The sequence below is a fragment of the Chiloscyllium plagiosum genome, chromosome 28 (assembly GCF_004010195.1).
Source record: "Chiloscyllium plagiosum isolate BGI_BamShark_2017 chromosome 28, ASM401019v2, whole genome shotgun sequence".
NCBI classification, from domain to species: domain Eukaryota; kingdom Metazoa; phylum Chordata; class Chondrichthyes; order Orectolobiformes; family Hemiscylliidae; genus Chiloscyllium; species Chiloscyllium plagiosum.
Genome location: NC_057737.1, coordinates 17,036,485 through 17,062,641, shown reverse-complemented (window position 1 = coordinate 17,062,641; position 26,157 = coordinate 17,036,485). Strand labels below are relative to the sequence as shown.

At 38.5% G+C, this 26,157-nt stretch overlaps 2 protein-coding genes across 2 annotated transcripts in view; one reads left to right on the top strand and one right to left on the bottom strand.

Annotated features, from left to right (window-relative positions):
- Nucleotides 1-10,467, top strand: part of git1 (G protein-coupled receptor kinase interacting ArfGAP 1) — a 218,084-nt gene extending 207,617 nt beyond the window's left edge. Inside the window, exons 19-22 of the mRNA XM_043718410.1 lie at nt 1,168-1,244; nt 2,942-3,115; nt 4,660-4,723; nt 5,628-10,467. Of these exons, the coding sequence (XP_043574345.1) occupies nt 1,168-1,244; nt 2,942-3,115; nt 4,660-4,723; nt 5,628-5,840 (528 nt within the window). The 3' untranslated portion in view covers nt 5,841-10,467. The remainder of the gene's footprint in view (nt 1-1,167; nt 1,245-2,941; nt 3,116-4,659; nt 4,724-5,627) is intronic.
- Nucleotides 10,468-14,277: 3,810 nt separating this feature from the next.
- Nucleotides 14,278-26,157, bottom strand: part of tp53i13 (tumor protein p53 inducible protein 13) — a 42,732-nt gene continuing 30,852 nt past the window's right edge. The window contains exons 8-9 of the mRNA XM_043718408.1: nt 23,216-24,488; nt 14,278-16,480 (exon numbers count right to left, since the gene is read on the bottom strand). Coding sequence (XP_043574343.1) covers nt 16,368-16,480; nt 23,216-24,488 — 1,386 coding nt within the window. The 3' untranslated portion in view covers nt 14,278-16,367. The remainder of the gene's footprint in view (nt 16,481-23,215; nt 24,489-26,157) is intronic.

The window sequence follows — 26,157 nt, the reverse complement described above, 5'->3', positions numbered from 1 at the left end:
GTTGGAGGGAATCCTGAGGGACAGGATGTACATGTATTTGGAAAGGCAAGGACTGATTCGGGATAGTCAACATGGCTTTGTGCATGGGAAATCATGTCTCTCAAACTTGATTGAGTTTTTTGAAGAAATAATAAAGAAGATTGATGAGGGCAGAGCAGTAGATGTGATCTATATGGACTTCAGTAAGGCGTTCGACAAGGTTCCCCATGGGAGATTGATTAGCAAGGTTATATCTCATGGAATCCAGGGAGAAGTAGCCATTTGGATACAGAACTAGCTCAAAGGTAGAAGACAGAGGATGGTGGTGGAGGGTTGTTTTTCAGACTGGAGGCCTGTGACCAGTGGAGTGCCACAAGGATCGGTGCTGGGCCCTCTACTATGAATGGGAAGTGTTTGGAGGGATATGGGCCGGGCGCTGTCAGGTGGGACTAGATTGGTATGGGATATCTGGTCGGCATGGACGGGTTGGACCGAATAATCTGTTTCCATGCTGTACATCTCTATGACTCTATTTAACTGCACATTTTGAGCAGAATAAATTTGTTCTTTTTCTTTGTTCTTTCATGGGATGTGTATGTCACTGACAAGGCTTGCATTTGTTGTCCTTCTCCAATTGCCCTTGAATTATGCGGCTCTCTAGGCCATTTCAGAGGGAAGTTCAGAGTCGTTTTCCTGTAGGTCCAGTGTCACATTTTGGCCACCCTAGGCAGTTTCTTCCCTGAAGAACAATAGTGATGTTTGTGACAACCTTTGATAGTTTCACCATTGCTTTTGACTAGCTATTAATTCCAGATTTGTTTGAATTGAAATTCCACACCAGCTATTGTGGTGAGAACTGAACCCATGGCCCACAGAACATTAATCTGTTCTTCTGAATTACAAATTTCAATGCAATTTGCATCACACCACCATCTCCCAATTATTCCTCAACTACTTCATAATGAGCATGCAGAATTATGAAGATATACTTCAATCACTGAATAACAAGTTTGATTTGGCAGTTATTCTCAAATATTTTCATGTTTATCAATGGGAATTAGGCTAATCTCTCCAATTTATCTGCCTGTCATGTTCTTATAATGAGTACTCAGGAGTATTTGCTCTAATAATAAGACCTGTGGCATCAGCACATCATGTTGCATACTCACATTTCATTTCCAATTATAGGTATCCAAACTGGACAAACGTGGTAGTGGAACAGACAGTGACTATGACAATACCCAGACAAGTGAGCTGCCACTAGGGTGAGTAAATCCTGATTGGAGCCTTATAAATGGTTTTGATTTAATAATACTCAGCATAGCAGCATTTCTGTGATGTGTACGTTTCACAACTATTTCCGAAATCCACTCTAAATTGATTTTCCTGTTCTTCCTGCACAATTCTGTCTCTGTAGGATTGGGATCATGCCATGATGATCTTCAAGTGGATAAGACAAATGAATATTGCTTCTGTTTTCACAATTGTTTCTGTATGTCTCTGTTATGCTTTTAACCGTGTAGCTCTTAAAATAAACACCTATTTTCAATATTTTAATTCTGGAGAACAGCATCAAATAAGACATAGAAGGGGGAGCAGTTTTACATGCCTGTCTTCTGATATCATTGTGGAGAAAAGCAATAGGAAATCTAGTTTATGTTGTGTTATCAACACCCCCCCAAGCTTAAGTTTGAAAATTTAATTTTTATATTTTTAAAATATACTGAAGTGACCTGTAGAATAACTTGGTGTCTTAGTATTTCTGTCACCAATGTTCTTTTTATTGAAGGTTGTGATTCATTCCATTATTGCCTGAGGAGTAAGCTCCCTTCCTTAACAGTGCATGGTGCAATGGTTTAAGGCAGCAGCTTGCTGCCACCTTCTTGAAGAGAAATCGAGATGAATGATAAAAGTTAGTCTTGCCAGTGACATCCATGTTCTATCAGCAAATAAATAATAACTCTTCGCAAGAGCTTGCTTTCATTTGTGATTATGCCAGGTAGGCTGCAGAAAGCCTATGTATCCACAAGAACACACATTCAACCAAGAGTCACATGAAAACATTCTGTCACTAACGAATTTTTAAAATTTAGATTATTCTCTCTGTTGCTTCATCAAAGCCCAATGATACCAAGGATCATCACATTCTCTCAGCTGTTAGATGCTATAAGCAGCATATGTTTGAACTAAATTTGAACTGTGAACATACAAGCAGAGCAGGAGTAGACTGTGCACTTCATGCATTTATTTACTTAGAGTTGTCCTAACTTCTATAATATCTACAGATTGTTCAAATGTTCTTTCTGCATAAATGATACAGGTGCAGTCTTAGTTTAGGAATTTTATAAATTGTACTGTTGCTACTCAGACTGGGCTTCAGCATCGTCTGAGGACTTTCAACAGTCTTTATATTATTGGAATGTTTTGTTATATTTATTGTACAGACATAATTACCAACTAAGTAATCATACACTGTTTTTGCACGCCTGAAGTGTTGAAAGTTACTTTACACAGTGACTATGCTGCTTTTGTGTTCAATTACAAGATGAAAAGTAATTGATTATTTTCTGGAAATTCTAGCTTCTACCAGTTCGTGACTGATGAAGGCAAGTATAAATTTGAAGATGAATTTCTTCACACCTATTGCAGCCTTCTGAAATTTAAACTGAGGTATCCAGAAGTCTCTGATCATTGACACTTGTTCAAGTATGTACTCGCTCACCCAACAGCTTGCAACCACCATCTATTGAATGCTATAGCCGAGGCTTTTTGGGGTTCAGGCAACTCATTGCCATTTATGAAATGATCTGAACCCTCAATCTAGTTACAGCCTTTGTAATACACACTCAGGCATCTGATTTCTATATGCACGAAGTAGTGCGCTGAAAAGTCACTCTAGACACAATTCTGGTTGCTGTTCTGCTATACTGTGTTCATGTTCAGCCTCCATTTATCTTCTTAGAATCGCTGATGGGAAGATGGGAAGGGATGATGACTTCCACCTAGAATATGATGAACATGAGGGAGAATTAGATCCAAGCCTTCCCAGTACAGAGGATGTAATCCTTAAAACAGAGCAGGTCACGAAAAACATCCAGGAGCTTCTTCGAGCTGCCCAGGAGTGTAAACATGAAAGGTTGGTCTGGAAATCCTTTAAAACTACTTTCAATGGTGCAAGATGCACACTATGAGTAACCTTACAAATTATTAAAGACTATATTGAAAAAAGCTGTTATTTGACTATACTAGCTACCAGACAAATGAAATAATCCTGCAGTTTTGAGGGTGCATGATTTTACTTCTATTTTAACATGGCATATAAAAAATATTTTAAAACCATGTTTGAGAATCTTGAATCAACTCTCCCTGCTAGATAACCAAACAGAAGCAAATTAACTTAGCAGTCTCCAGCTAATATCCATACACTCCTAAATCAAGACTTCCCTTCTGGCTTCTGCACCACTTGTATCATTGACCATATTTTCAAATGTATAAGTATCTGTAGCTCTTTGTCTCTCTCAAACCCTTCAAAAACTTTCTGCTGCTTTGATGTTACTGCACACTCTAAGAATCTCTCTCCAACTGTCTTTGACACTGGTCTTAGCTGGTTGTGCTCATAACTTTCACAAGGCAAGTTTCTCTTTCCCTCTAATGGTTTTGCAACTTTCAAAGTAACCTCCTGATGGATCACGTATACATTGTTGATCTCATCCTTATTTGAAATCCTTATGCAAGTTCATCAGGAATCAAGGAACTAGCTTCTTGTGTCCTCAAAATCACCAGCTCTACAACTCTGTCTTCCACTGATTCAGAGACTGCTTCTACATTCTTCAGTCATCTATCCAAATCTGTTAGGCCAAACTTTCCTCCATTTTAGTATTGCCAAAACTGATGCATTTGGTTTTGACTTCATGTCTCTGACCTTTATTTCAGTAACCTCTTTGATTTACTTAAGATTGGATTAGGAAATCTGGAACTGAAATGCATTACTCACTTTAAACCTCCTTGTCTCTAGGTCCACCCATTGACCGTTTTCTTTTGCATCTTTAATATTGCCAGCCTCTACCCATAGTCTTGTTCCTTCATTGTCCTGATGTCTTTTTTTTTTAAGTCCTCTGGTTGGCCTTCCTACCTTAGTCTTCAATAGGCTTCAACTCTGTCAAAGCTTCACCTGAAAAGATTTCTCTTCACCTACTGGTTATCGTCAAAGTCTAAGCCTAGTCCTTAGTTCAATTGGTTATCATCCCTGGAAAGCTTAAACTTGTCCAATTCTACCTTTTTAGTTACTGTTCTTCCTTGCTTTCCTGCCACACATTTTCTTAGTGACACCTGCTCTCTTCCTTTGGTTATTAGTTAATGCTTGTTTTAGCAGTATGCTTCAGGCTGCAGGTACTATCTATCCTGTGCCCTCTGCCTCACTGCCTCTTTGCCTAGTTTAAAAAACCATCACTAAACCGTTCAATTCAGTTTAGTTTTAGTTCTTTTAATTATTTCCCTTTTTGTTCTCCTGACCAGTGTATTATTTTGATCCTCTGATGCTACTGAGATTTCTGTACCTATGCGTTTGTAGAAATAGAATTATAATATAATTAATATAATAGTTATAAAATTATTTTGACATGTTACTGTCTAACTATTTTGATTATAGAATGATTCTTAATCTATCAATTTTATTGCCAGTTTTGTTCCATGTTCTGAAAAGATTCACTCCGCAGTCACTGAAATGGCTTCTCTCTTTCCAAAGGTAACTTTCAATTAGAATTCACCTGATTGAGAAACAGTTGAATAACCTTAGTTATGAAATTCTGGTCTGCTGTTGCTAAGTTAGTCAGAATGGATCAATTTTTTGTGAAGAGATAAAGCAACAGAAGGGAAAGATGCCTGGAAACCCCAAAAAATGGATTTTCCTAACATTGTTCTAGAATTAACTGCAAGGCATCTTATTTCTGTTACCTGATCAGCTTTCCATTTGGTAGAAGGAGCAGCTGCAGTGTATGCAAGGTGCATAGGAGATTGTAGCAGGGATGAGGTCTTCAATCACAGAGTGGCTGTTCAAAAGACTCAATACAGTGGCCAGGGAGCAGGCACACATTTCTGACCAGAAGAGTGCTGAACACCATTTTGGGTATGAATAAACATCAAGCATTCTTTAATCCCACCTGCAGCAGACATTGGTCTCTTAATGTATGCAGGAGAAGGGCTTGGTGCCTGTTTGAAGTCTCCTCTTCAAGATTGGTTTGTCCTGATAGAGGCAGCACCATCAATGGCTGCACTGGAGAACTCAAAGTGAACAGGTTGCTGCTACTAAAGATAACTAAATGGGGAGCTTGGGTGGGTATGAGTGCTCGATCTATTTTGTTTATTATGAATAAAACTGGTAAATGTGGCTAAATAACGTTAAATTCAAAATATCTCGTGTCTGATCAATCTGTAATTTCATAATTTAAGTAATTAACTGAAATAAAACCACTGACAGCGTGAGATACATTCAGCAGTTAAATTCAGCTTATGTTAAATGTAAGAAACAGGTAATTTGTTCTGACACAATGAGGGATGTTTCAGATTGTAAACCTAAAGCAGTGAAGCTACTGTTGGTACTACACTGCAGAGTTTTCTAACGTGTGGTTTTTTTTTCCTTAAATGAACAGAAGCCTGCCCTGGACACAGTCCGATGCTCTTTGAGGTTGCTAAATGCGAGTGCCTTCCGATTGCAATGTGAGTGCAGGAAAACCATTCCGCCAGAGCCTGGTGCACCGGTTGACATCCAGTTGCTCACGCAGCAAGTCATCCAGTGTGCCTACGATATTGCTAAGGCCGCCAAGCAACTGGTTACCATAACAACCCGTGAGAAAAAACAATGATAAAACACTTCGTTCACATTCCGTTTTTGGAGTACATTTGGGAGATTAAAACATGCAACTTTCTTCGAAAGCAAACTGAAATCCCTGTAAATATTCTGATTCAAGTAACATGGATCTTTTTTCTGCCATAGATTATTTCGGCTTTCAGGATAGATGAAAGTTTAAACTTCCAATTTTGTGGTAGAACTCGCCAATAATAGTTAATCAGAATTGTTACCACTGTATATTGACGCGGCCATAACAAAAAGTCGCATTGTGGTGATAGCCGATATTCTTCGACTTCTGATGTTTCAGCAAGATGTGAATATTTACTTGATCGTCGGGTTATGTTACACTGGAATTTTTGACTCTTCTACAAATAAGTTGTTTTGCAAAAGTACCAAGTCTTACATTATTGGTGAACACTATGATGTGAAATTTCAGTGCCACAAAGGCTTCATGCATTCAGTAATTGTTATATGAAAAAGAACTGCAAGTAAAGCCACTTGAAAATTGCTGATAGTTCTTGTATGTGACCACCTGAGTTTAATACGGATTGTCAGTGGGTTATTCACTGATTCATTTTGCCATCACCAGAGGCTGAAGAACAATAGATGTTCTGAAAACCATTAGAAAAAATACAAGTAGTGGGGTGCCTTTTTTGTATAGAATACTGTGAACCTGTGACTGTAACTGGCAACCATCAGTACCATTGCATCTTTGTGCATTGTGTGCCTTATAACAGTTGAATCTTGTTAAACAGTTGCATCCCATTATAATGTAGTCTTCACGCTTTGCTTTAGTAGTGCCCATTTTTCACATTGAACAGTTCGAGGATAATGACTTTGTGTAGTGTGCAATTTTTATTGATAGTTTACTAAAGTACAGTTACTGTACAATAATTGAGAATGCTATTTGACTGTAGCTAATGGTTGTGTTGGGCGTTCTCCATTGTTTAAAAATTTAAACATGGTCCTCTAATATCCAGCGTATGTCAAAATTTTCTTGGGCTGTATTAAAGTGACTGATGCGTGCAGCAACAGTCCTTCAGCACATGGCTTCATATTACCTTTGGGCACAGAATGTTGGGGGCATTTTCAGTTTCCAGCATTCTTTATTGTTTCAGCCTTCTGAAGATCATCATCCCTAAAGTGAGTAGAGAAGATGGGCCATTACTGTACAAGACTTGAACCTGATTTTTTTGACACTTGTTCCGATTATTGGAGTAAGATGATCCATTGTTTCATTTTATTTATAGAAATTAAATGGCCATCTATTTGTTTCCTGGGAAAAAATATTTCACAAGGAATAAACAGCACCTCCAGCATTTGTCTTGCACTAGCTTGGCATTTGATACTGTACAGTGAAAGGGGAACTGGATAGTAACTGCAAAAGTTTTAATTGCTGAATAATTTGGGGAATGCAGGCTTGTGAATTGTTGTTAATTAATAACTTCAGCACCCTTATGTTAACTTTATTGCCATTTATTTTGCAAGCTGTGGGGCTTGGTGTAGTGGGAAAATTACCAATAAGAAAATTTTAAAAGCAAAGTAGTTAAAGTTACAATGTTTATTTTGTGAACTGAACAAAAATCATGTTTTGAAGACAAAATGTCAATGAAAATTGATCTATTCCAGTATAGGGAGATGGAAGTCAGATTGTGATGCTACATTGCAATTTATTTCAAATGCTGGAAAATTGATTGAAAGGAATGGTACTTGGGGAAGGATTCTGTAGATTGAAAGAAATTTGGACAAATGAGATTCTTCTAGTATGAGGTATGCACAACTTGCACAGCTTTTGAAAAAATGTTTCAAGCCTTAACTGATGTTCTGGGCATACAGTATTGGGGTGCTGTTTGTATATAAAATATAAGTAAATGTGCATAGTTTAATAATGTTAAACAAAAAGACTGTTTATCATTCTAATCTTACAAGTCAATGATGTAACTGGAGTAATCAAAACCACTACGTTCATGGCACTGGGCAGATTCAGTCATTGAATTCAGCTTATCCCAAGTGTAAGAGACAAAGTCCTTTGTTAAACGAACATGGACGCATTGTAAATCTTTTTACTTGTTCTTTATTTGATAAAATGCTCATCAAAGTACTGACTGATGTGCTGACATTGTAAAATGTGTTGATTTTTTTTTCATACATTCATTGAAACACTATGATATGCTACAAAAATGTTGATTCATTGGAAAAAATATCAAATTTTGAAATAGGTTTTGCAAGGCAAATTACAGGCAGGGACTGTATACAGTACAGTCAGAGGGAATTAAATGTTTTTTTTCTCTGTACCTTTTCAAATGTCTAGTTAATTTGACATAATGCAATAGTATTTAGACAGTGACCAAAGGCATTTATAAAGAACTGTTTAGAATGACCAGGGATGGTATTAAATTACACATTAAATGGCAAGGTTCATTTTCGTGTGACAGCTTTTTGTTAGTTTGTGTGAAATACACTGCCAGAAATTTTGCAAATAGCAAAGAAAAAGATCAAATGCTATAGCCTCTCAAATACTTTTCATTGCCCTTTTGAAACTCTCTTAATTTGTAATGCTGCTATGGACAGCTGACATTTTGTACAGCATTATCTTCAAACCAATCAGTTTCTTTGTAATTCTGTAAGGATGAAATCTTGTTTACAACAAAAGTCATGAAATGCTGAATTTTGACATGAAAGTTTCATATAAACTTTTGGCTTTATTCCAGAATGTTAGGATTTAAAATTCATTAACCCATTCTGTTAATTTGTTTTTGTAAAAAGGGTAAAATATTACTATCAAGTTGTAAAATAGGCAGTTAACACTAGTGGAAGAAACAAATTTTGCATCTAATTTGTAAGCACCACACACCCTCTGGTGCATCCATTGCTGAATAAGTCCACCCTCTCCAGTCACATCTCGGCATCATAAATTTTCATTGTCACAGTCTCCAGATTGGATTAAGTAACATAGATTCACTTGTTCCTTGTTGAACTGGGACGCTATGCAAGTAGTAAGTTGCCAGTATTGCATCCACCACTACAGACTACACAGGCAAACTTTAATCATCCAGGCTAAGATTGTAGTGAAGTACAGATGAGTCAGACTTTGACTGAAGCTGCAAATATCAAAGCAACCTCTCTTCAAAAAAAAACAAATCTTCTGTAAACTAACAAAATCAAAACCTATTTAAAATAGGTTAAATATAGTTTCTTGTCATTGATGTCATTCACTCATTTCCTTTGACCTGTCTAGTATTGATGCATTATGCCTGCAGGGATATGTGAAATTTGTCTGTTGTTCAGATGAATAACTCTGCAACCTTTTAGATAAGATTTGAATCATATGCAGCAAAACTCTTTATCTCACTGAGGAAAGTAGTGATTTAATATACTCACTGACATCACTTTACAAGGATTTGCAGTAGCTCCGAATCTAGGCAAACTCCAAGAGCATACAAATTTCACTCAGCAAAGATATATTTTGTAAAGGAAGCAAGCTAACAACATAATGCGATTTGTAGGTTCAAATAGTAACTAATAACTCATACATATTGTACGAAATTTCCATTTCACACTAACTGAGCTGATTCACTGTATTTCTGCCTTGGAATTCCCTCCCCTAATCCCACAGCTAACACTTTTTATTGGGGGTGGGTGGGGAAGTGGGGTTGCAGGGCATGTGACGTGAGGGTACTGCCTGGAAGGGTTGGACAAAGATTGAACAGTAGATTCAATATTGTATCTGAATTCTGGGAATGAAGAATGTATTAATTAAGTTATACACATTCAAGTACAACTTGTGGTTAAGACAATCTGTAATCCTGGAAAAAAATAACACATTTTCTCAATGCTGTAATAGCTGGATTGCCATAAAGGGTATTCAAATGAGACCAGTGATTACATCAGAAGGCATCTAAAGGGAATGTGTGCTGTATTAATATTGATCATTCATCAATGTTTTACATGTAAGCCTGTTTTATAATCAGTATTTCATCTTGACAATGGTATGAGAAAAGTATATACCAATGGATTGAGTTTCCATATAATTTCTTTCAAGTTACTTTCAAGTAACATACAGGAACATCATGGAGGTGGTTAATTCCTACTTGTAATATTGCAGCACATGTTTCTGAGGCACTGGGACTCTATCAATAACAATTTTAAAGTATAATTTTACATTTACCAAAACAAGGTTGTATATATTTTGAAAGAAATCAATACCTTAGTGAGTTCAGTTACAGTCTAATCCTCTGGGTTCAGATGTTTATACACTGTATTCCGCACAGTTTTAGAATGCCTTTTGAAGTGACCCCTTTGGGGTCCAGCTTTGTAACCCATTCTCATTTTATATATTCTATGACTAATCCCCAGTGTGTGGTACAAAATGTTTTTTTTCTTAAATCCAAATGTCTGATATCTCAAACAATTGGTATTAAGCATGCACTTTTGGACAGTTGAGTGCTAAAAGTTATATTTAACAAGGACAGTCACTGACCTGCTTATTGTTTATGTTGTGCAATGAATGCTAATTGTAACTAATTCCATTTAGAAATGCACTCTTATTGTAGCTGGTAGTAGGAATGTGGTGGTGGGCTTCCTTGTAAACTCATCTATTGTACATTTGTATTGAAATAAATATATTCTGTTGTGCACAATGCTTGTGTATTGATTTCTTGATAAATTAAACAATGTTCAAACAAAAGTACATTTAAAATATGGAGCATTACTAAATATATGTTAATTATATATGCATCTTAGATTAATCTAAGTATTTATGTTGAGAAATAATTAAGTTTGAGTAAAGAATCTAAAACTTTAGGTCACTTTTATTGGAATGAAGAAATCTCTCTTTAAAAAATCCTGGATTGTGAAGAGCTATTTGAGAATTTGATTGTACGCTTGCACTTGATTCTAATAGTTTAAATGGACACTTAGATACATAAATGTCTACTAAAGTGGAGTTATTTAAATATCATGGCTAGTTGGTTTTCTAATTTTTGTATTAGATGTGGAGTTGAAATTTGAATGTTAACTAACATATTAATTTGATCCTGTAATTGTTACATGAAAATATAATAACATATGCTAATTAGCCAGATTTTGCTATACCAGAGCATCTGACTGCAACTGTTGTGTTGTTGATTTGGCCTTCTACGCTTCAGTTCAAGACACTTTTTATTGCCCACGAAGTTACCGGCAATGCAAGCTGAAAAACAAAGGAAATTTTCTTTCAAAAAAATAGTTTAATGTTTTAAAATTTCCAGCATCAATTAATACCTGAAGGAGTAAGACTTCACACATCTAATGGCTTTCACTGACAAAGTCAATTGCGCCATTAAATGGTCACTTAACACTTGAAATGATGTGGCATAGCTTTCTGTGTGAGCTTACATTCTGTCAGCTATGCAAATGGAGCAATGTTACAAAATTTGTTGCTTTTCAGTGGTTACATAGATAACCAAAATGCAATTTTTGAGAAGCTTGCAGTGGAGTGGCACAACTTGCACATCAATATTTAGATATTTGCAATTTCTTGTGCATTTGCTCTTCACCTCAAGAAGCCACACTATTTCAACAAATAATGATGAGGATTATTGATTTAAGTGTTAGTTTGTCAGCATTATCTGGCTAAGTCACCTAGTCAAACTTTATACAATATCATAGAAGAGAGGAAAGCCTTGCATACTATTGTTTTCATGACTTCCGAAGTCTCTGCATAGTCAATTCGGTACTTTTAAAAATAAATAGGCAAACACAGCCACCAGTGTGTGTACAGGATTTCACAAGCAACAATAAGAAAATAAACAGAACCTGCCTGTGATGTTTGAGAGAGAATTTTACTGTCATCTCATATGTCTGTCTCTACAGTTTGATAGGTCCTTTGGTTTAACATTTCATTTGAAAAAGTGGCCCCTACAGTGTGACATCCTCTTGGGATTATAATTGTCCATCTAGGGTTAGGCACTTCAGAACTGAAGTTACACTTGAACCCGCAAGCATCTGACTCAGGTAACCACTGAACGAAAGCTGGCACTGGTATAATGATAGAAGCCTGTGTGTGTTTTTTTTTTAAGTACAGAACTATATTTTGAAAATTTTATGCATTTTATTATTTGCATAACTTGGTCTTTTGCAGTTTCTTCTGCTATTTGCTCTGAAAAAGCCAACATTTATTTCCCAACACTAGTCACCTTGAGAAGGAAGTGCTAAATCTCCTCTCACTGCTACTATCATGCACCACTATGGAGGGATCTCCAGGGTTTTGCCCAGACAGTGAAGTAGCCTTAAGTTAGTGTGACTGTGGGGAGCTAGTCAGTGCTGTGATCCTATGTGCCTGATGTTCGAATCCTTCAAGATAGTAGAAATTGCAGACTTGTAAGACACAATCAAAGGAACTTTGTCATGTTATTGCAGTGTAGCTTATAAATGGTGCACACTACTGCCACTATGTGCTAGTGGTGGACAGGGTGCAAAGAAAATTGACTGCTTGGTTGTGTTTAATGTTGACCCTATACTATCACATTCTTAACTTGTGCTTAGTAGATGGCGGACAGACTTTAGGGATGCAGAATGGGAGTACTGCAAAATTCCCAGTTGCTTATCTGATTGTAGAGCCATGGTATTGATATGGCCTATCCAGTTCAGTTTCCAGTCAGTTCTGGGGATTCAGCAATGATCATGCTATTGAAAGTCATGAGACGATTCTTTCTTGTTTGAAAATGGTCATCAGCCAGATCCTGCTGCATAAGGTCACATTGTGAGGAGTCCTGAATGATATGGAACACATTGCAATCGACAAACATTCCCATGATAGTGGGCAAGTCATTGATGAAGTGGCTGAAAATGATGGAGTGTAGGATACTATCCTGTGGGAATCTTTCAATGAAATTCTGCAACTGAGATGACTGGCTTCCAACAATCAAGACCATCTTTTGTGCTAGATGACTTCAATCAGGGAGAGATTTCCCCAATTCCTATTGACCTTTTAATTTTGCTTAGACTCTTTGAGACCATTTTCAATGGCCATCAAGTTCACTCACCTCTGGCACACTAATATAGCCCTTTGGTGTAATGCATCACAACACTTATCTCTCCAGGATTCCGTCGCCTACATTTCAATAATGCAGGATGTGAAATTTGCTCTTAAGTCCAAGCCAATATTTGTGGTCAAAGACAAGCATTTGTCCTAAACTTGTATATCTATTAGCAATGCAATGGTTTGTAGAAATAGATTCACCTTACCATTTCCATTCATCTCTTCTTTCTCTTGCCCGGTTTGTAAATGTATAAGCTGTTTTTGGAATCATGCAAATATTCTTAGTACATTTTAATCATTTATCTGTCACTACTATCCTTTTCTAAGCTCTCCAATTCTCCAAATATAGTTAGAAGTTTTGTTTTGATAGGCCATTGGGAGTGGGAAAAGTAGAATGCCATCCAGTTAGCAGAAGCTAATGGGATGCAGTCTGAATATCCTGAACCTTTCAATGTAACTTCATCGTAGGCAGTTCACTGTTGTTATATGTCTTTAAAGTTATGTAGCAGTGTTCAACCCCTGAGCTGATTTATTTTTAACTTTGTAACACAGCTACCATCATAAAGCTGTAATGTATGACTGTGCAAAAGTCAGGCATTTGATTTTAACTTCTGCTTGGTGGGCTACTGTCGCCAAAAATTGATTCTGACTCAGAGATCAGTATGCTTTGAGTTCACAGCTCTCTATCCAAAATTCTCTGCTTTGAAACTAAAAGAGACCTGCCTTCTGAGCTTATGTTGAAGACTGTATTCATACTTGAGATGTTAACTCTGTTCCTTTCTCCACAGATGCTGCCAGATCTGCTGAGTTTCTCCACCTTTTTGTTTTGCCTTCTCCCTGTTCCACTAGGTGAGATCTCTTAGATATATTTGTCTGTATCTACCCTTTCAGTTTCTTCTGTTCTCTCACATCAAAACTTCTTCAAGGCATTAGATTAGATTAGATTAGATTAGATTACAGTGTGGAAACAGGCCCTTCGGCCCAACAAGTCCACACCGACCCGCCGAAGCGAAACCCACCCATACCCCTACATTTACCCCTTACCTAACACTACAGGCAATTTAGCATGGCCAATTCACCTGACCTGCACATCTTTGGACTGTGGGAGGAAACCGGAGCACCCGGAGGAAACCCACGCAGACACGGGGAGAATGTGCAAACTCCACACAGTCAGTCGCCTGAGGCGGGAATTGAACCCGGGTCTCTGGCGCTGTGAGGCAGCAGTGCTAACCTAAATACTACTTGGGTAGTATTTAGAAAATGAAAAAGTACTGAAACCTGACTGCCATGAACAATATGGAAAAGGGAAACCATTCAATGGGTATCTTTTCAAAGATTTGTCTACCATAAAACTCGAAATTTATGATTAAATATTAGAAAAGAACAATTTCATAAAGTAAACTCAAATTTTAATTTCTGAAAAATCATATTACATGAAAATTACTAATGTTTTATTTGAAAACATTTCATCTGAGACTTTTAGATCACTAAGAAACATGGTTTGATGTGTCCATATCATCTGACGACAAATCCTATGAACTTTACACACATTGCTCCCAAAGTACCAAAGTTTACGTAAGACTTCCCAATAATTGGAAGTTTTTACACACATGAATGATTAACCACTCTCCTATTCATTTATATTTACAGCAATAATTGACTTTTGCTTCTAACAAACGTGTGTATAACTGCAGGAAGTGTTTCCAACCTTTCATTGTCCTTAGATTTGTATTATTTATACTTGTCAGACAAGAGGCATACAAGGGTATGGCTGAAAATGAATCATGTCTGACACACAGCAACATTTGTCTAATGCTACTCTGTAGTAAACTGTCAAATCACTGCATATTTAAATGTACTTGGTGAATCCTACTTCCAATTAGGTTTGTCTAACACAAAATGCTACACTCATCTTGGAAATCTAAAGAAGATTGCACAACTATTAGTATTGTTATTCTGCCCTGTTGTTAAAATCCCATAAGATTACTCTCTCCCCACTGGAGCTTTTAATTTAGCCCTTCACATACTATCATATAAAAATAATTTTTCACTTTACAAACAGAAATCTATCTTGCAGATAAAGATTCTTTAATGGAGTGATGATATTTTCTTGTGTGCCCAACCTGAGTTGCAAAGCTTGATATGTAAAACCTGATTTTCTGGAGACTTTCCATCAGAAAAATGAGATCTGGTGTTTGTTTTTAAGTACAAGGAGAAATCATTTAGCAGATGGTAAAAATGAGTATAAAACAAAATTCTGGGCAGCAGAATCTCTGATTACCACTTTAAATCTTTTCCTTAGATGACTGTGTTTGACCCAGTTGCTCCATCAAACTCGATGATACAACCGTAAGTACTGAGGTGAAATCACAATCCTTTCTAAATAATTGGTTCATAACCTAATGATATTTGCAGGAAGTGACTGAGGTAATGGTTTATGGCAAAAATGATTCCATTACTGGTAAAGACTGTCAGGAATTTAAAGGGTTGTGTGTTTAATCTTGTAGCTTTTGAAGACTCTGCACATTTCAGAATTTGCACATGACCAGCTAGTCAGTTGGCTCAGTCATTAATCTTTGAATGGCGCACACAGAAAAAAATCTAGTTTATGCCTTATCATAAAAACATCTTTTGCTACAATAATGTCTCTGTTCCCTAGCAAGTTACTTATAATAAGTGTTCTCAAGGTTGTCAGGTACTGAAACAAGTGGGAATTGATTCTAGGTAAAAACAATGACTGCAGATTCTGGAAACCAGAGTCTAGGTTAGAGTGGTGCTGGAAAAGCACAGCAGTTCAGGCAGCATCCGAGGAGCAGGAAAATCGAATTGATTCTACACTAACCTGACTAGAGTGGGTCTCACCAGCTCTTAAAATTGGATATTATCCCACCACAAAATCTAGATCATGCTGGTGTTTGAGACTCTCCCTACACAGTTGCCCCATTTCCTTCTAATCCTTTTTATCTTATCTAAGTTTAGTTACATTTTAGCAGTTAAGACCAAATAAATTTGAGTTTTTTTTATGCAGAACGTGGTGATGCAACTTAGCAATTCATTTTATAATGCCTTAGAAATTAATTTTAGAAGTTTTTTTAACCTTCAATCCAAGCAAAAGACCCAAAATCATCAATGAGTTACAGAAAGAAATGATGGGAATATCTTTCGCATTGCGTGTTCAGAAAGGGACTGATTTGAGGTTTGCTATTAATTGCAGTATCATTTGTCCATCAGGTTTACTTAGAATATACAGGCAGTGCCTGTGTAAATTTGTGCTTTATATTACAGGAGTTATGAAACAAGAATCTGTACAGTCTTCAATAATTAAGTTTAACAATACATGATTTACAGATTTAAAAAAAGTAATGCCACAAACATTTAGTAAAATATAAAATTTCTGTCATCTTCTGCTTTGCACAGCTGTAGATTCACCTCATAATTGAGGGAAGTGTTTGCACTGATGTCCATTGATGTTAGCCCATCTAATGGAACTGTAGTGCTTAAAAAATATCTTTGGTCGCATCAGTCACTGTTGTCACTTGAAAGAACATCATAAGGTGAAATAGATTTCTTTTTGTACAGTGGCCTTTTTTTCCTCCTCTTGCTAAACCTGCTGAGTCTCCTCTTTATCACATCTGTAAGAGATCAAATAATTGTTTAATATCATTGGCATGTTTGAAGCTGTACAGCTTGAGATGCAGTGTGTCCTGGGTTTGGGGTACTGATTAACTGCATTTGTGAAGTCAAGTTACAAATGACTAATTGGATTGGACACCTTTCTCCCCCAGGAAATTCCTAATCACTTCTATATGGAGTTTCAGTATACCAGCAACTTTTGCAATGTTTATTGAAAATCAGAACAGGATCTCTTGCAAAGTTAATGGTTTGAAAGAATGTTGATTGATCTGTGGAAAGCAGATACTGATTAGTAAATGGGTATATTTCAGTTGGTAATTGTAATTCGTGATGGACTTCACATTGGTATTTGGAATTATACAAACATTTTATGAAGCAGTAGGAAGAAAACTGTGTAGGCACAGATGTAATTCATTGTATACCTGTATATTTCTATATTGTCCTCTTCCCACTAGTTCTGGTTATGAGTTAGAACTATTTTGATAGTTCTGCAATTTGATGGTATGTTTCAGCCATCAAGGCCCAAGTTCTGGAATTCTTTCTCCACACTTGTCTTGACCTCTTCTTTCAGACACTCCCTCAAACCTATCTCTTGACCAAGTTAATGTCTCTCTCTTCAACTCCTGTCAAACTTTGAAAGCACCAGAAGACAACTGATGTTAAAGGTGTCAAAGGACCACAGACCATAAGATATAGGAGCAGGATTAGGCCATTCATCCCCTGAGTGTGCGCTGCCATTCGGTTATGGCTAATATTTCTCAAACCCGCTCGCCTGCCTTCTCCCTGTAACCCTTGATCCCTTTATTAATCAAGAATCTATCTCTGTCTTAAATACACTCAACAACTTGGCCTTCACAGTTTTCTGCGGCAATGATTAACCACCCTCTGGCTGAAGAAATCCCTCACCTCAGTTCTTTTATCCTTTATCTCTGAGGCTGTGCCTTTGGATCCTAGTCTCTCCTATTAGTGAAAACATCATCTCCATATCCACCCTATCCGGGCCTCTCAGTACTCTATAATGCCATGTGAATGCAAGTTGTTATTGTAATGCTACAACAGTTTCAATTTTAGAATCTTATTACTCATTCATCTGTCAATTTGAGTGTATTTTTCAATAATTTGTCATAATTTAATTATGCGAAATGTATAGGCAAGTGAGGTATTTTTATATATTCTGGTTAGCTGCAGGAAATTAAAAGATACTAGTGTCAAAGCATGTTACCATAAAGGATTACATGTTGTCACTGGTGAAATTGATCCCATGACCCAGGTTATTGTAGTGCTGGAGGAAGCTCCCTTTTTATGTCCTCCTATAACTTGTCAAGACCTCCTGGATGTAGGTTTGCTTGCTGAGCTGGAAAGTTTATTGTCAGATGTTTTGTCACCACACTAAGTAACATCTTCAGTCAGCCTCCGGCCGAAGCAGGAATCATCAGCAGTGCTTTCTGTTCATATGTTTGAGTTTCTTTGGGTTGGTGATGTCATTTCCTGTTCTTTTTCTCAGGAGGTAGTAAATGGGGTCCACATCAATGTGTTTGTTGATAGAGTTCCGGTTGGAATGCCATGCCTCTAGGAATTCTCGTGCGTGTATCTGTTTGGCTCATCCTAGGATGGATGTGTTGTCCCAGCTGAAGTGGTGTCCTTCCTTATCTCTATGTAGGGATACTAGTAAGAGAGGGTCATGTCATTTTGTGGCATGTATCCTGGAGGCTCACTGATGATGTTACTTAGTATGGTGAGAAAATGTCTGAAAATGAACCTTCCAGCTCAACGAGCAAATCTACATCAAGGACCTCAACCTGAGTTACAAATCTTCTCAAAACTCGCTGTCAAGACCTTTGAAGACCATTCTATGTCCCCAGACCACTTAAAGAAGAAATAGTTAAAGTTACAAAGCTAAAGTACATAACATAACATAAAGTCAATACATATACATAACATTAGAAATAAATTCTGAACTGCGTGTTATATAATGATTTCTTAAGATAATCTAGGCTGCATAGATTCAATGGAGTAATAAGGTTTGATTCTTGATAATGTTCCACATGTTTTATAAAATGAGTTTTTAGTCTGTTCCAAGCAACAGGACTAGCTATTGTAATGTCATGTGAACAAATGGTTTGTCTGAACAGGCTTTAGAATTTTCCAAATTATTTAACTCAGTCAAATATTTTGGATGTTAATTCTTTTAAGGGTGTGACACAATAGATCCTCTGAGCAGACACTGAAGTACTTAGGTGGTGTCTGCTTATCTTAATGGCAATCATGAAGATTACATTCCCTACAGTGCGGAAACAGGCTCTTCGGCATAATCCACACTGACCCTCTGAAGAGTAACCCACCCAGACCCATTTCCCTCTGACTAATGCACCTAGCACTATGGGCAATTTAACATGGCCAATTCACCTGACCTGCACATCTGTGGGAGGAAACTGGAGGAAACCACGCAGACACATGGAGAATTTGCAAACTCCACATAGGCAGTTGCCAGAGGCTGGAATCGAACCTGGGATCCTTGTGCTGTGAGGCAGCAGTGCTAACCACTGAGCCACTGTGCCAATTCACCTAACCTGCACATCTTTGGACTGTGGGAGGAAACAGGAGCACCAGGAGGAAAAGTTAGTAAGTTAACTGAAAAAAGCTGTAAGGATTTTTGTAGTTTGTATAAATGATTGACATCTCTGGGAACCAGTCTGGAGATAGTCATCTGACTGATATCACTTCCACATGACCACTCTTAAGAAACCAATTATAAACTGTATGCATGCTATCTAGGTAATCAGAAGTGATCTTGTGCTGCTACTGCTTTGGTAGGAAAATTAAGAGTTCAGGTTGTCCTGATCGTGTTGAGGAATAGTAAGGATTAATAAGGCATAACGTTTGGTGATTAGGTGCACAAGGAATATAAAAACACATAAAATTAACTTCAGTCAGACATAAGTCATGAACTATGTCCCAAAGTGGACCAACTGAACCACTGAAATAAAAACAGAAACTCAGCACGTCTGGCAGCATCTGTGGCAATGAAGCAGAGTTAATGTCTTGATTCCAGGGAGGCTTCATGAAAAGATGTTGCCTGACCTGCTGAGATTTGCCAGCAACTTTCTGTTCTTTCAATCTCCAGCATCCACAGTTCATTGTTTTATTCAACTGAGCCACTGCCTTATTAATTATCATTCTTTTGTACTTATTGATAATAAATTGTCAAAATTGTGAAAATACATGTAGCTGAAGTAGTCTTGTGGCTTATCCGGATAGGAGGACCTTTTAGATCACACAGGTGTGTTAGAAGGTGGCTAGTTTAGACAAGGGAATTAAATGTAAGATCTCTGAAGTTTGCAGATGAGACCGAGCTGGCTGGGATGGTGAATTGTGAGGAGGATGCAGAGATGCTTCAGTGTGATTTGGACACGTTGAATGCGTAGGCAAATGAATTATAATGTGGATAAATGTGAAGATATCCACTTTGGTAGGAAAAACAGGAAGACACATTGCCTGAAAGGTAGGGGGAAAGGGGGGAGGAGGTGCAACCAGACTGGGTGTTCTTGAACACCAGTCACTGAAAGTAAGCATTGTGGTGTAGTAAATGGTGAAGACAGTAAATGGTATGTTGACCTTCTTAGGGAGAGGATTTGAGTAATCAAACATGGATGTCTTGCAGTGGTTATATAGGGCCATCCCTCTTCCACTGTGTGCAGTTTTAGTCTCCTCCTGTGTGGAGAGTGGCAATCCTGTAAAATTCTTTATTACAGAAGGCAGATGAGACCAGATCATTGCATGTTTTCAAGGAGGAGTTAGATTTAGTTCTTGGAAGCTAAAGGGATCAAAGGGCAGGGGGAGAAAGCAGGAATTGAATGTACTGTACTGAGTTTGGATGATCATTCATGATCTTACCGAATGGCAGACTGGACTGAAAAGGCTGAAGGCCTGCTCCTGTTCATGTTTCTGTATCTGCACCAGCTCTTCATTAACTACTGCCAATTTCCCACCTTTCCCCCATATCCCTGTACATAGCTGGCATCCAAATAATCAGCCAGTACCCTCTTGAATGCCTCAATTGAATCTGTTTCATGTTTTCACTTTTTGCAAATCACTTTAAATCTGTGCCTTCTGGTTCTTGATCCTTTTATAAATGGGAATAGTTTCTCCCTAACTATCCTATCATATTGTTTTCTCTTTATTTCTCATAAGTGAAATAATATTATCTCTCTAATTTCAGTCCATAAGTGATTTGAATCAATTTAAAATTATGAACGCCCCTAGGTCTTGCACTTCTAACGTCTATCTAAATGCATTTTAAGTTAGAGCTGACTGGTTTGTTTGTTTTGTTGAAGTATAGTGCCTGCCTTTTCTATCACTGGTTCCTATTCACTTCCGAATTAGCATTTATAACCGTGTGGCTACATTCCAGCCTGTGATCAATATTTTTCTGGGATTTGATTTCTTCCCTGTGCATCTAATTTGAATGGTTTTCAGTAGGTGCTTTGTAAGTCTCACTTTTGACCTTTTCTTACCCTGAAATGGTCTCGTTATTCTCACATCAGTGTACCACTCTCTAATTTATATCCTTTATCTACTCTGTAAACTTTCCCTTGAATTTAAAAAAAACTCTATTACTCATCTATGAGACAGTCCTTCATGACTTTTAATGTTATTTCTCAGTCAGTTATCCATACTAAACCACTATATCAGCTTGTTCTTGTTTTTAAAATCTTTCCCCAATGTGAACTGCTCTGATCTGAAGTAAACAGTTCTTCTATGTATTGCCAGGTAAATGTGCCTGGACCTCTTGAGAAAATAGTCCCTCTGATTATAATCCCTTTGACTTTTTTTCTAGCTGTCGTGCTATTATCATGAGTTCCTTTATGATTTCTTTGTGTTAAGGCATACCACTTCGTGGTCTTGCAACTGTAAATGGATGAACTGATTCTAATCTTTTACAAGTTTAGACTTGAGATAATTCAAAAGCTCTTCTGTCCATTTTTTCTCCACAGGAAACCCCATTCCCCACAGCTGTCCTTGTGCTCACCACATAAACTGACTCCCAGTCGTGCAATGTCATAAGTTTACATTTTACATATCCCTCTACAGATTTATCCTTCACCGTCTCTGTAACCTCTGCAAACCCTCAGCCCTTAAATTATTTGCAGTCTTATAATTATGGCCTTCTGCATATTCCTAATTGTAATTGCCTTTCCTTCAGTTGCCTAAGCCATAAACTTTAGATTGAATAGAACCCCAAAGTTGCAAACTATCTGATTTACATGACGACAGTGCTGAAAGTAAGAAAGTGTCAGATTTAAAGTTTTGGGGAATATTAGCCTACTCATTTCTTGACAGACAAAATTACAGTTGATCCACAACAAGATACCAAATAACTAGTGTATGGGATCTTGGGTTTCATAAAGGAATCAAGTATAAAAGCAGGAAACTTATGCAACTAAGACTGCAACTTTAGAATGCATCCAGGTCTGGTCACCATGCTTAAGGACAATCTAATCCCTGTATCTTCTTTAGGAATAGTAATCAAAATGGTTCCACGGATGAGGGAATTTGACTCCATGGGGAAGTGGAAGAAACTGGGATTTTCTCCTTGAAGCCAAGGAGTTTGAGGGGCGATTAACAAGAGGGCTACAGGATTTATAATCGGGGAAAAGAGAAATTATTCCATTAACTAATCATGCAAAAACTGAGGAATTATCGTTTAAGGACCTGTACAAGAAATAGAAGGGGAAATGTGAGCAGTGAGTACTAAAGCCCAGAAACCTGCTGCATACTAAGGTGGTGGAAGTGGGTACCATCATGGCATTGAAAGAAATTAGATAGATTGTTGATGGAAGCAAACTTGAACAGCTAAGGGGCCACAGTGGGAACACAAGAATGACCATATTGTTCAATTAAGTGCTGCCCTGGAGGATGAATGGCCTCTTGTACTGGAGATAAATGTTGCTAATAGCCTAGGTAATATACTGATACTCCGCTGGGGCTATTTTAGTATTGAATTGATAGTTTCTCTGAGCAAAAAAATGTTGCAAGGGCTATTTGCAAAACTATAAAGCATTTCAGTAAGGAGAAAATTTCTTTTAACGGCATAAAATACCTTTGAAGGAGGCAGGTGTTGGCAATTGGCTTCTTACCTTCCCCCATAACTATTAATTATTTCCGACTCTAAATGTGGCCAGGGAACACTTTAAATAGCAATGTTTACTTCAAGTTGACATGAGACTAAAGACTAGCAAGTTATTTAAGACTAATTCATTTAGAATTAGAGTTCCCAACATTGCTATTTACCTCCATAGCATTTCAAGTTGAGCAATGCAACCAGTGGGAGGAGCTGCAGATATTTTTGTTGCCTTTTTAAATTTATTTTTCCCCTTGCATTGAATATTTCACATCCTAATTCTAATTTCTAGGTCAGTAAGTCTAACCTCGATGGTGAGGAAGTTCTTTGGAAGAATTCTCACAGGCAGACTATAGTTGAATTTGGAGAGTCATGCTTAATGAGGATGGCCAGCAAAGATTTGTTGAGGAAACTAAGTGTTGTTGAGTGTAAATGCATTTTGCAGGTGGATGTCAGAACTCATAACATTTAAGCAGTATCCTGCTTTCCCAAGGGCAAAGGGGCAAGAGCTGGAAGGGATTAATGTAGTAAGGCCACAAATTGCCACCTCTAAGCAAAGAAATGTCTGAGTAAACTTTTTGTGTTGATAGCATTTTTTTTAAAAAAGTTTCACCTGCTACAGTTTCTTGTCCATCAATGCCTGGAACTGGTGTCCAGTATAAACTGTCACTCTTTATAAATTTTCTGTACAGCCTGGTGTATAACACTGCCAGTGTAAGGAATACAAAGAGGAAAGCAAGGGCAGCTGCAGCCCAGGCTGCCTCCTCTGTTCGTGGTGTAGGGATGTACAATGTCCTATCTTCGTCATGGTGTTGAGTTTTCTCAAGCGTCCCTGCCTTTAAAGGATTTGAATCTGCACTAGCAGGTGCAGGCTGTATGTTCTGGGAAGCTGCACCTTCACATTTGCAGTTCGCCTTTGCAGAATTCACTGCTGCAGTCTCATTGTGATCATCCTGAGCATTCAGGATTGCTGTCCTGTTACTCTTTGGGATATCTGGTCCCTTCACCTCCACTTTTTGAACTGTTCTGTCACTGCCAAACTCTCCACTGTCTAGTTCATCACTCTGCTTCATTCCAACATAATTTTTGGAAGACGTTTCTGAAGTCTGGAATAGCTGTAGAGGTTTTGCATTTTCCCCACTCACTTTGCTTCCATTCTGAGGTATTTGACCTGTGTCCTTATTGGCAGCTCGACTGTCAGGAACATGATTACTATTAGCAATAATTTTAACCATCTGCTGCTCCTTCGTGACAGGGTTCTCTAGGATTTGGCGGTTAGCTTTGTCAGTGATACTTGCACCACTTTTGACATGTTCTTGTGAAGAACTCTCAGTCCTCTGAGCTTTCACTTGTGAATCCAGTGAAGAATCTGACGTAGTGTGCATTTGATTCTGGTGACGAGAATTTAATTGTTCAACAGGGAACACACTTGAATTCAACAGCCTAGCTGCACTGTGCGGAAAGGTCTGTTGATGAGCTTTACTTCCAGGTGCCTCCGAGTGAGATGCTGTGTCTACTTGCTGAAATGTGGGCATCAAATTATTTCTCTTGTTCTGTTCCCCTCCCCCTATTTCCTGGTTCCCAGGAATTTTGCTCCCTGTGATTTTCTCAGAGTCTCCAGTGATTACTGCTGGTCCATTGGCTGATTGATTCACAATGGACATGTTCTTTGTGGAACCCACGTGCATCTTCCAAGAAATCTCTGCCCTGGAAGAAGTCCCATCTATGAGCCTGCTGGGCTGAGTAGGTTCTCTGAGATGAGAAGAGTCTCTTCTCCTCCTCAAGATCATGTGCAGTCCTTTGCTGAGCACATTTACTCCAACTTTATTATTCCTTTTTCTTATTGCTGACTGAAGTTCACTTTTCTTAAAGTAGTCTTGCAGTTCCTGCCAAAAGAAATTTAACAGTTTTATACATGATTTTAAATGCTGGTACGTCCAAAACAAACAGTTTCAATTCCTACTCTTCCAAACAACTTGCATTTTATACCAACAAGAAACTTGTTCTTTTCCTTCAGGCATCCAGGAACAAAAGATGCAAAGACTGAGATACACACAGCCCTCTGTCAACATGACATTGGTTGCTTCAATTTCTCAGTCCCCCACCCATTCCAACCTATCTCCCTGTGAACTGACAGTGCTCTGTGTTCTCAGAGCCAACCCTGACTTTCTGATTAAGCTTGCTGACAAGGGTGATGCTGTTGTTGTCTAGTGACTGACCTCTGACGTCTAGAGACTGAGTGCCAGCTCTCCGATTCCTACCTCCCCCTGGACCATGATCCCACCCTGGAACATCAGCGCATTGTGTCCATATGGTCACTACCGTCATTTCAGCTGGTGATATCTCCCACCCTACTGCCTCCAAGCACATAGCTCACTTCTACCTCCTTCCCAAAATCTGCAAACAGGACTGTCCTGGCAGACCCATTGTTTCTGCCAGCTCCTGCCCCTCTGAATTCTTCTTTTCCTACCTTGACTCTACTTTCTCATCTTGTCCAGTCCCTTCCCACTTTACATCAGGTTTAGAATTTGCAATTTCCGGGATCTCTTACCATGGATCTGCAATCTCTTTGCATGTTCATCCCCAATTAATAGTCTCAGGGCTCTCCATTCCTGGAAAAAGGCCTGAAGCATCACCATCACCAATGCTCACCCTCAACAACTTCTCTTTTAAATCCTCTCCTTTTCTTCTCGTCAGAGAGGTGGCCCATGGGTACCCACATGTCTCTGGGTACCTGGTTATGACTCTTTGGGAGATATGTGGAATATTCCTTGTTACAGTCCGCTTCTGCCCCACACCCAAAACTTTTTCTCCTGTATACTGATACCATCAGCACTGCTTCCCTCTCTTGTCCAGAATTGAAAGATTTTATCAATTTCGCTTCCAATTTCCACCCCGCTCTTACTTTCACCTGGTCCATCTCTGACTCCTCCCTTCCCTTCCTTGACATCTGTTTCCAATTCTGGAGATGGGCTGGCCACTAAAATCCACTACAAATTCACTGGCTCCCACAGTTACCTTGACTATACATCCTCACAGTCTGCTTCCTCTAAAGACTCTATTCTATTAGTTCCTCCCTCACATCTGTTCTGATGCCAACTTTGACAAGGGAGCCTCCAAAATGTCCTCCACCTTCCTCAACTGAGGATGCCCCAGCATTGCAGTTGACAGGGGCCCCGATTCCTCCGGGATACCCTGTTTCACTACCAACAGGCCCACGGCACCTTCCCCTGCAGCTGCAGAAGGTGTAACACCTGCCCATTTACTTCCCCCCCTCCTCGGTATCCAAGGGCCCAAACACACCTTCCAGGTGAAGCAGCGCTTTACCTGCACTTCACTTAATCTAGTCTACTGCATTCGCTGTTCACAACATGGGGGTCTCCTCTACATTGTGGAAATGAAGTACAGACTGGGTGACTGCTTCACAGAACATCTACATTCTGTCTGCAAGGAAGACCCTTCCAGTTCCCTTGCCAACATCTCTGTCTCAGGCTTGCTGCAGTGCTCCAGCAAAGATCAACACTTTGTCTGTGACCTTACCCCAATCCCCAGCCT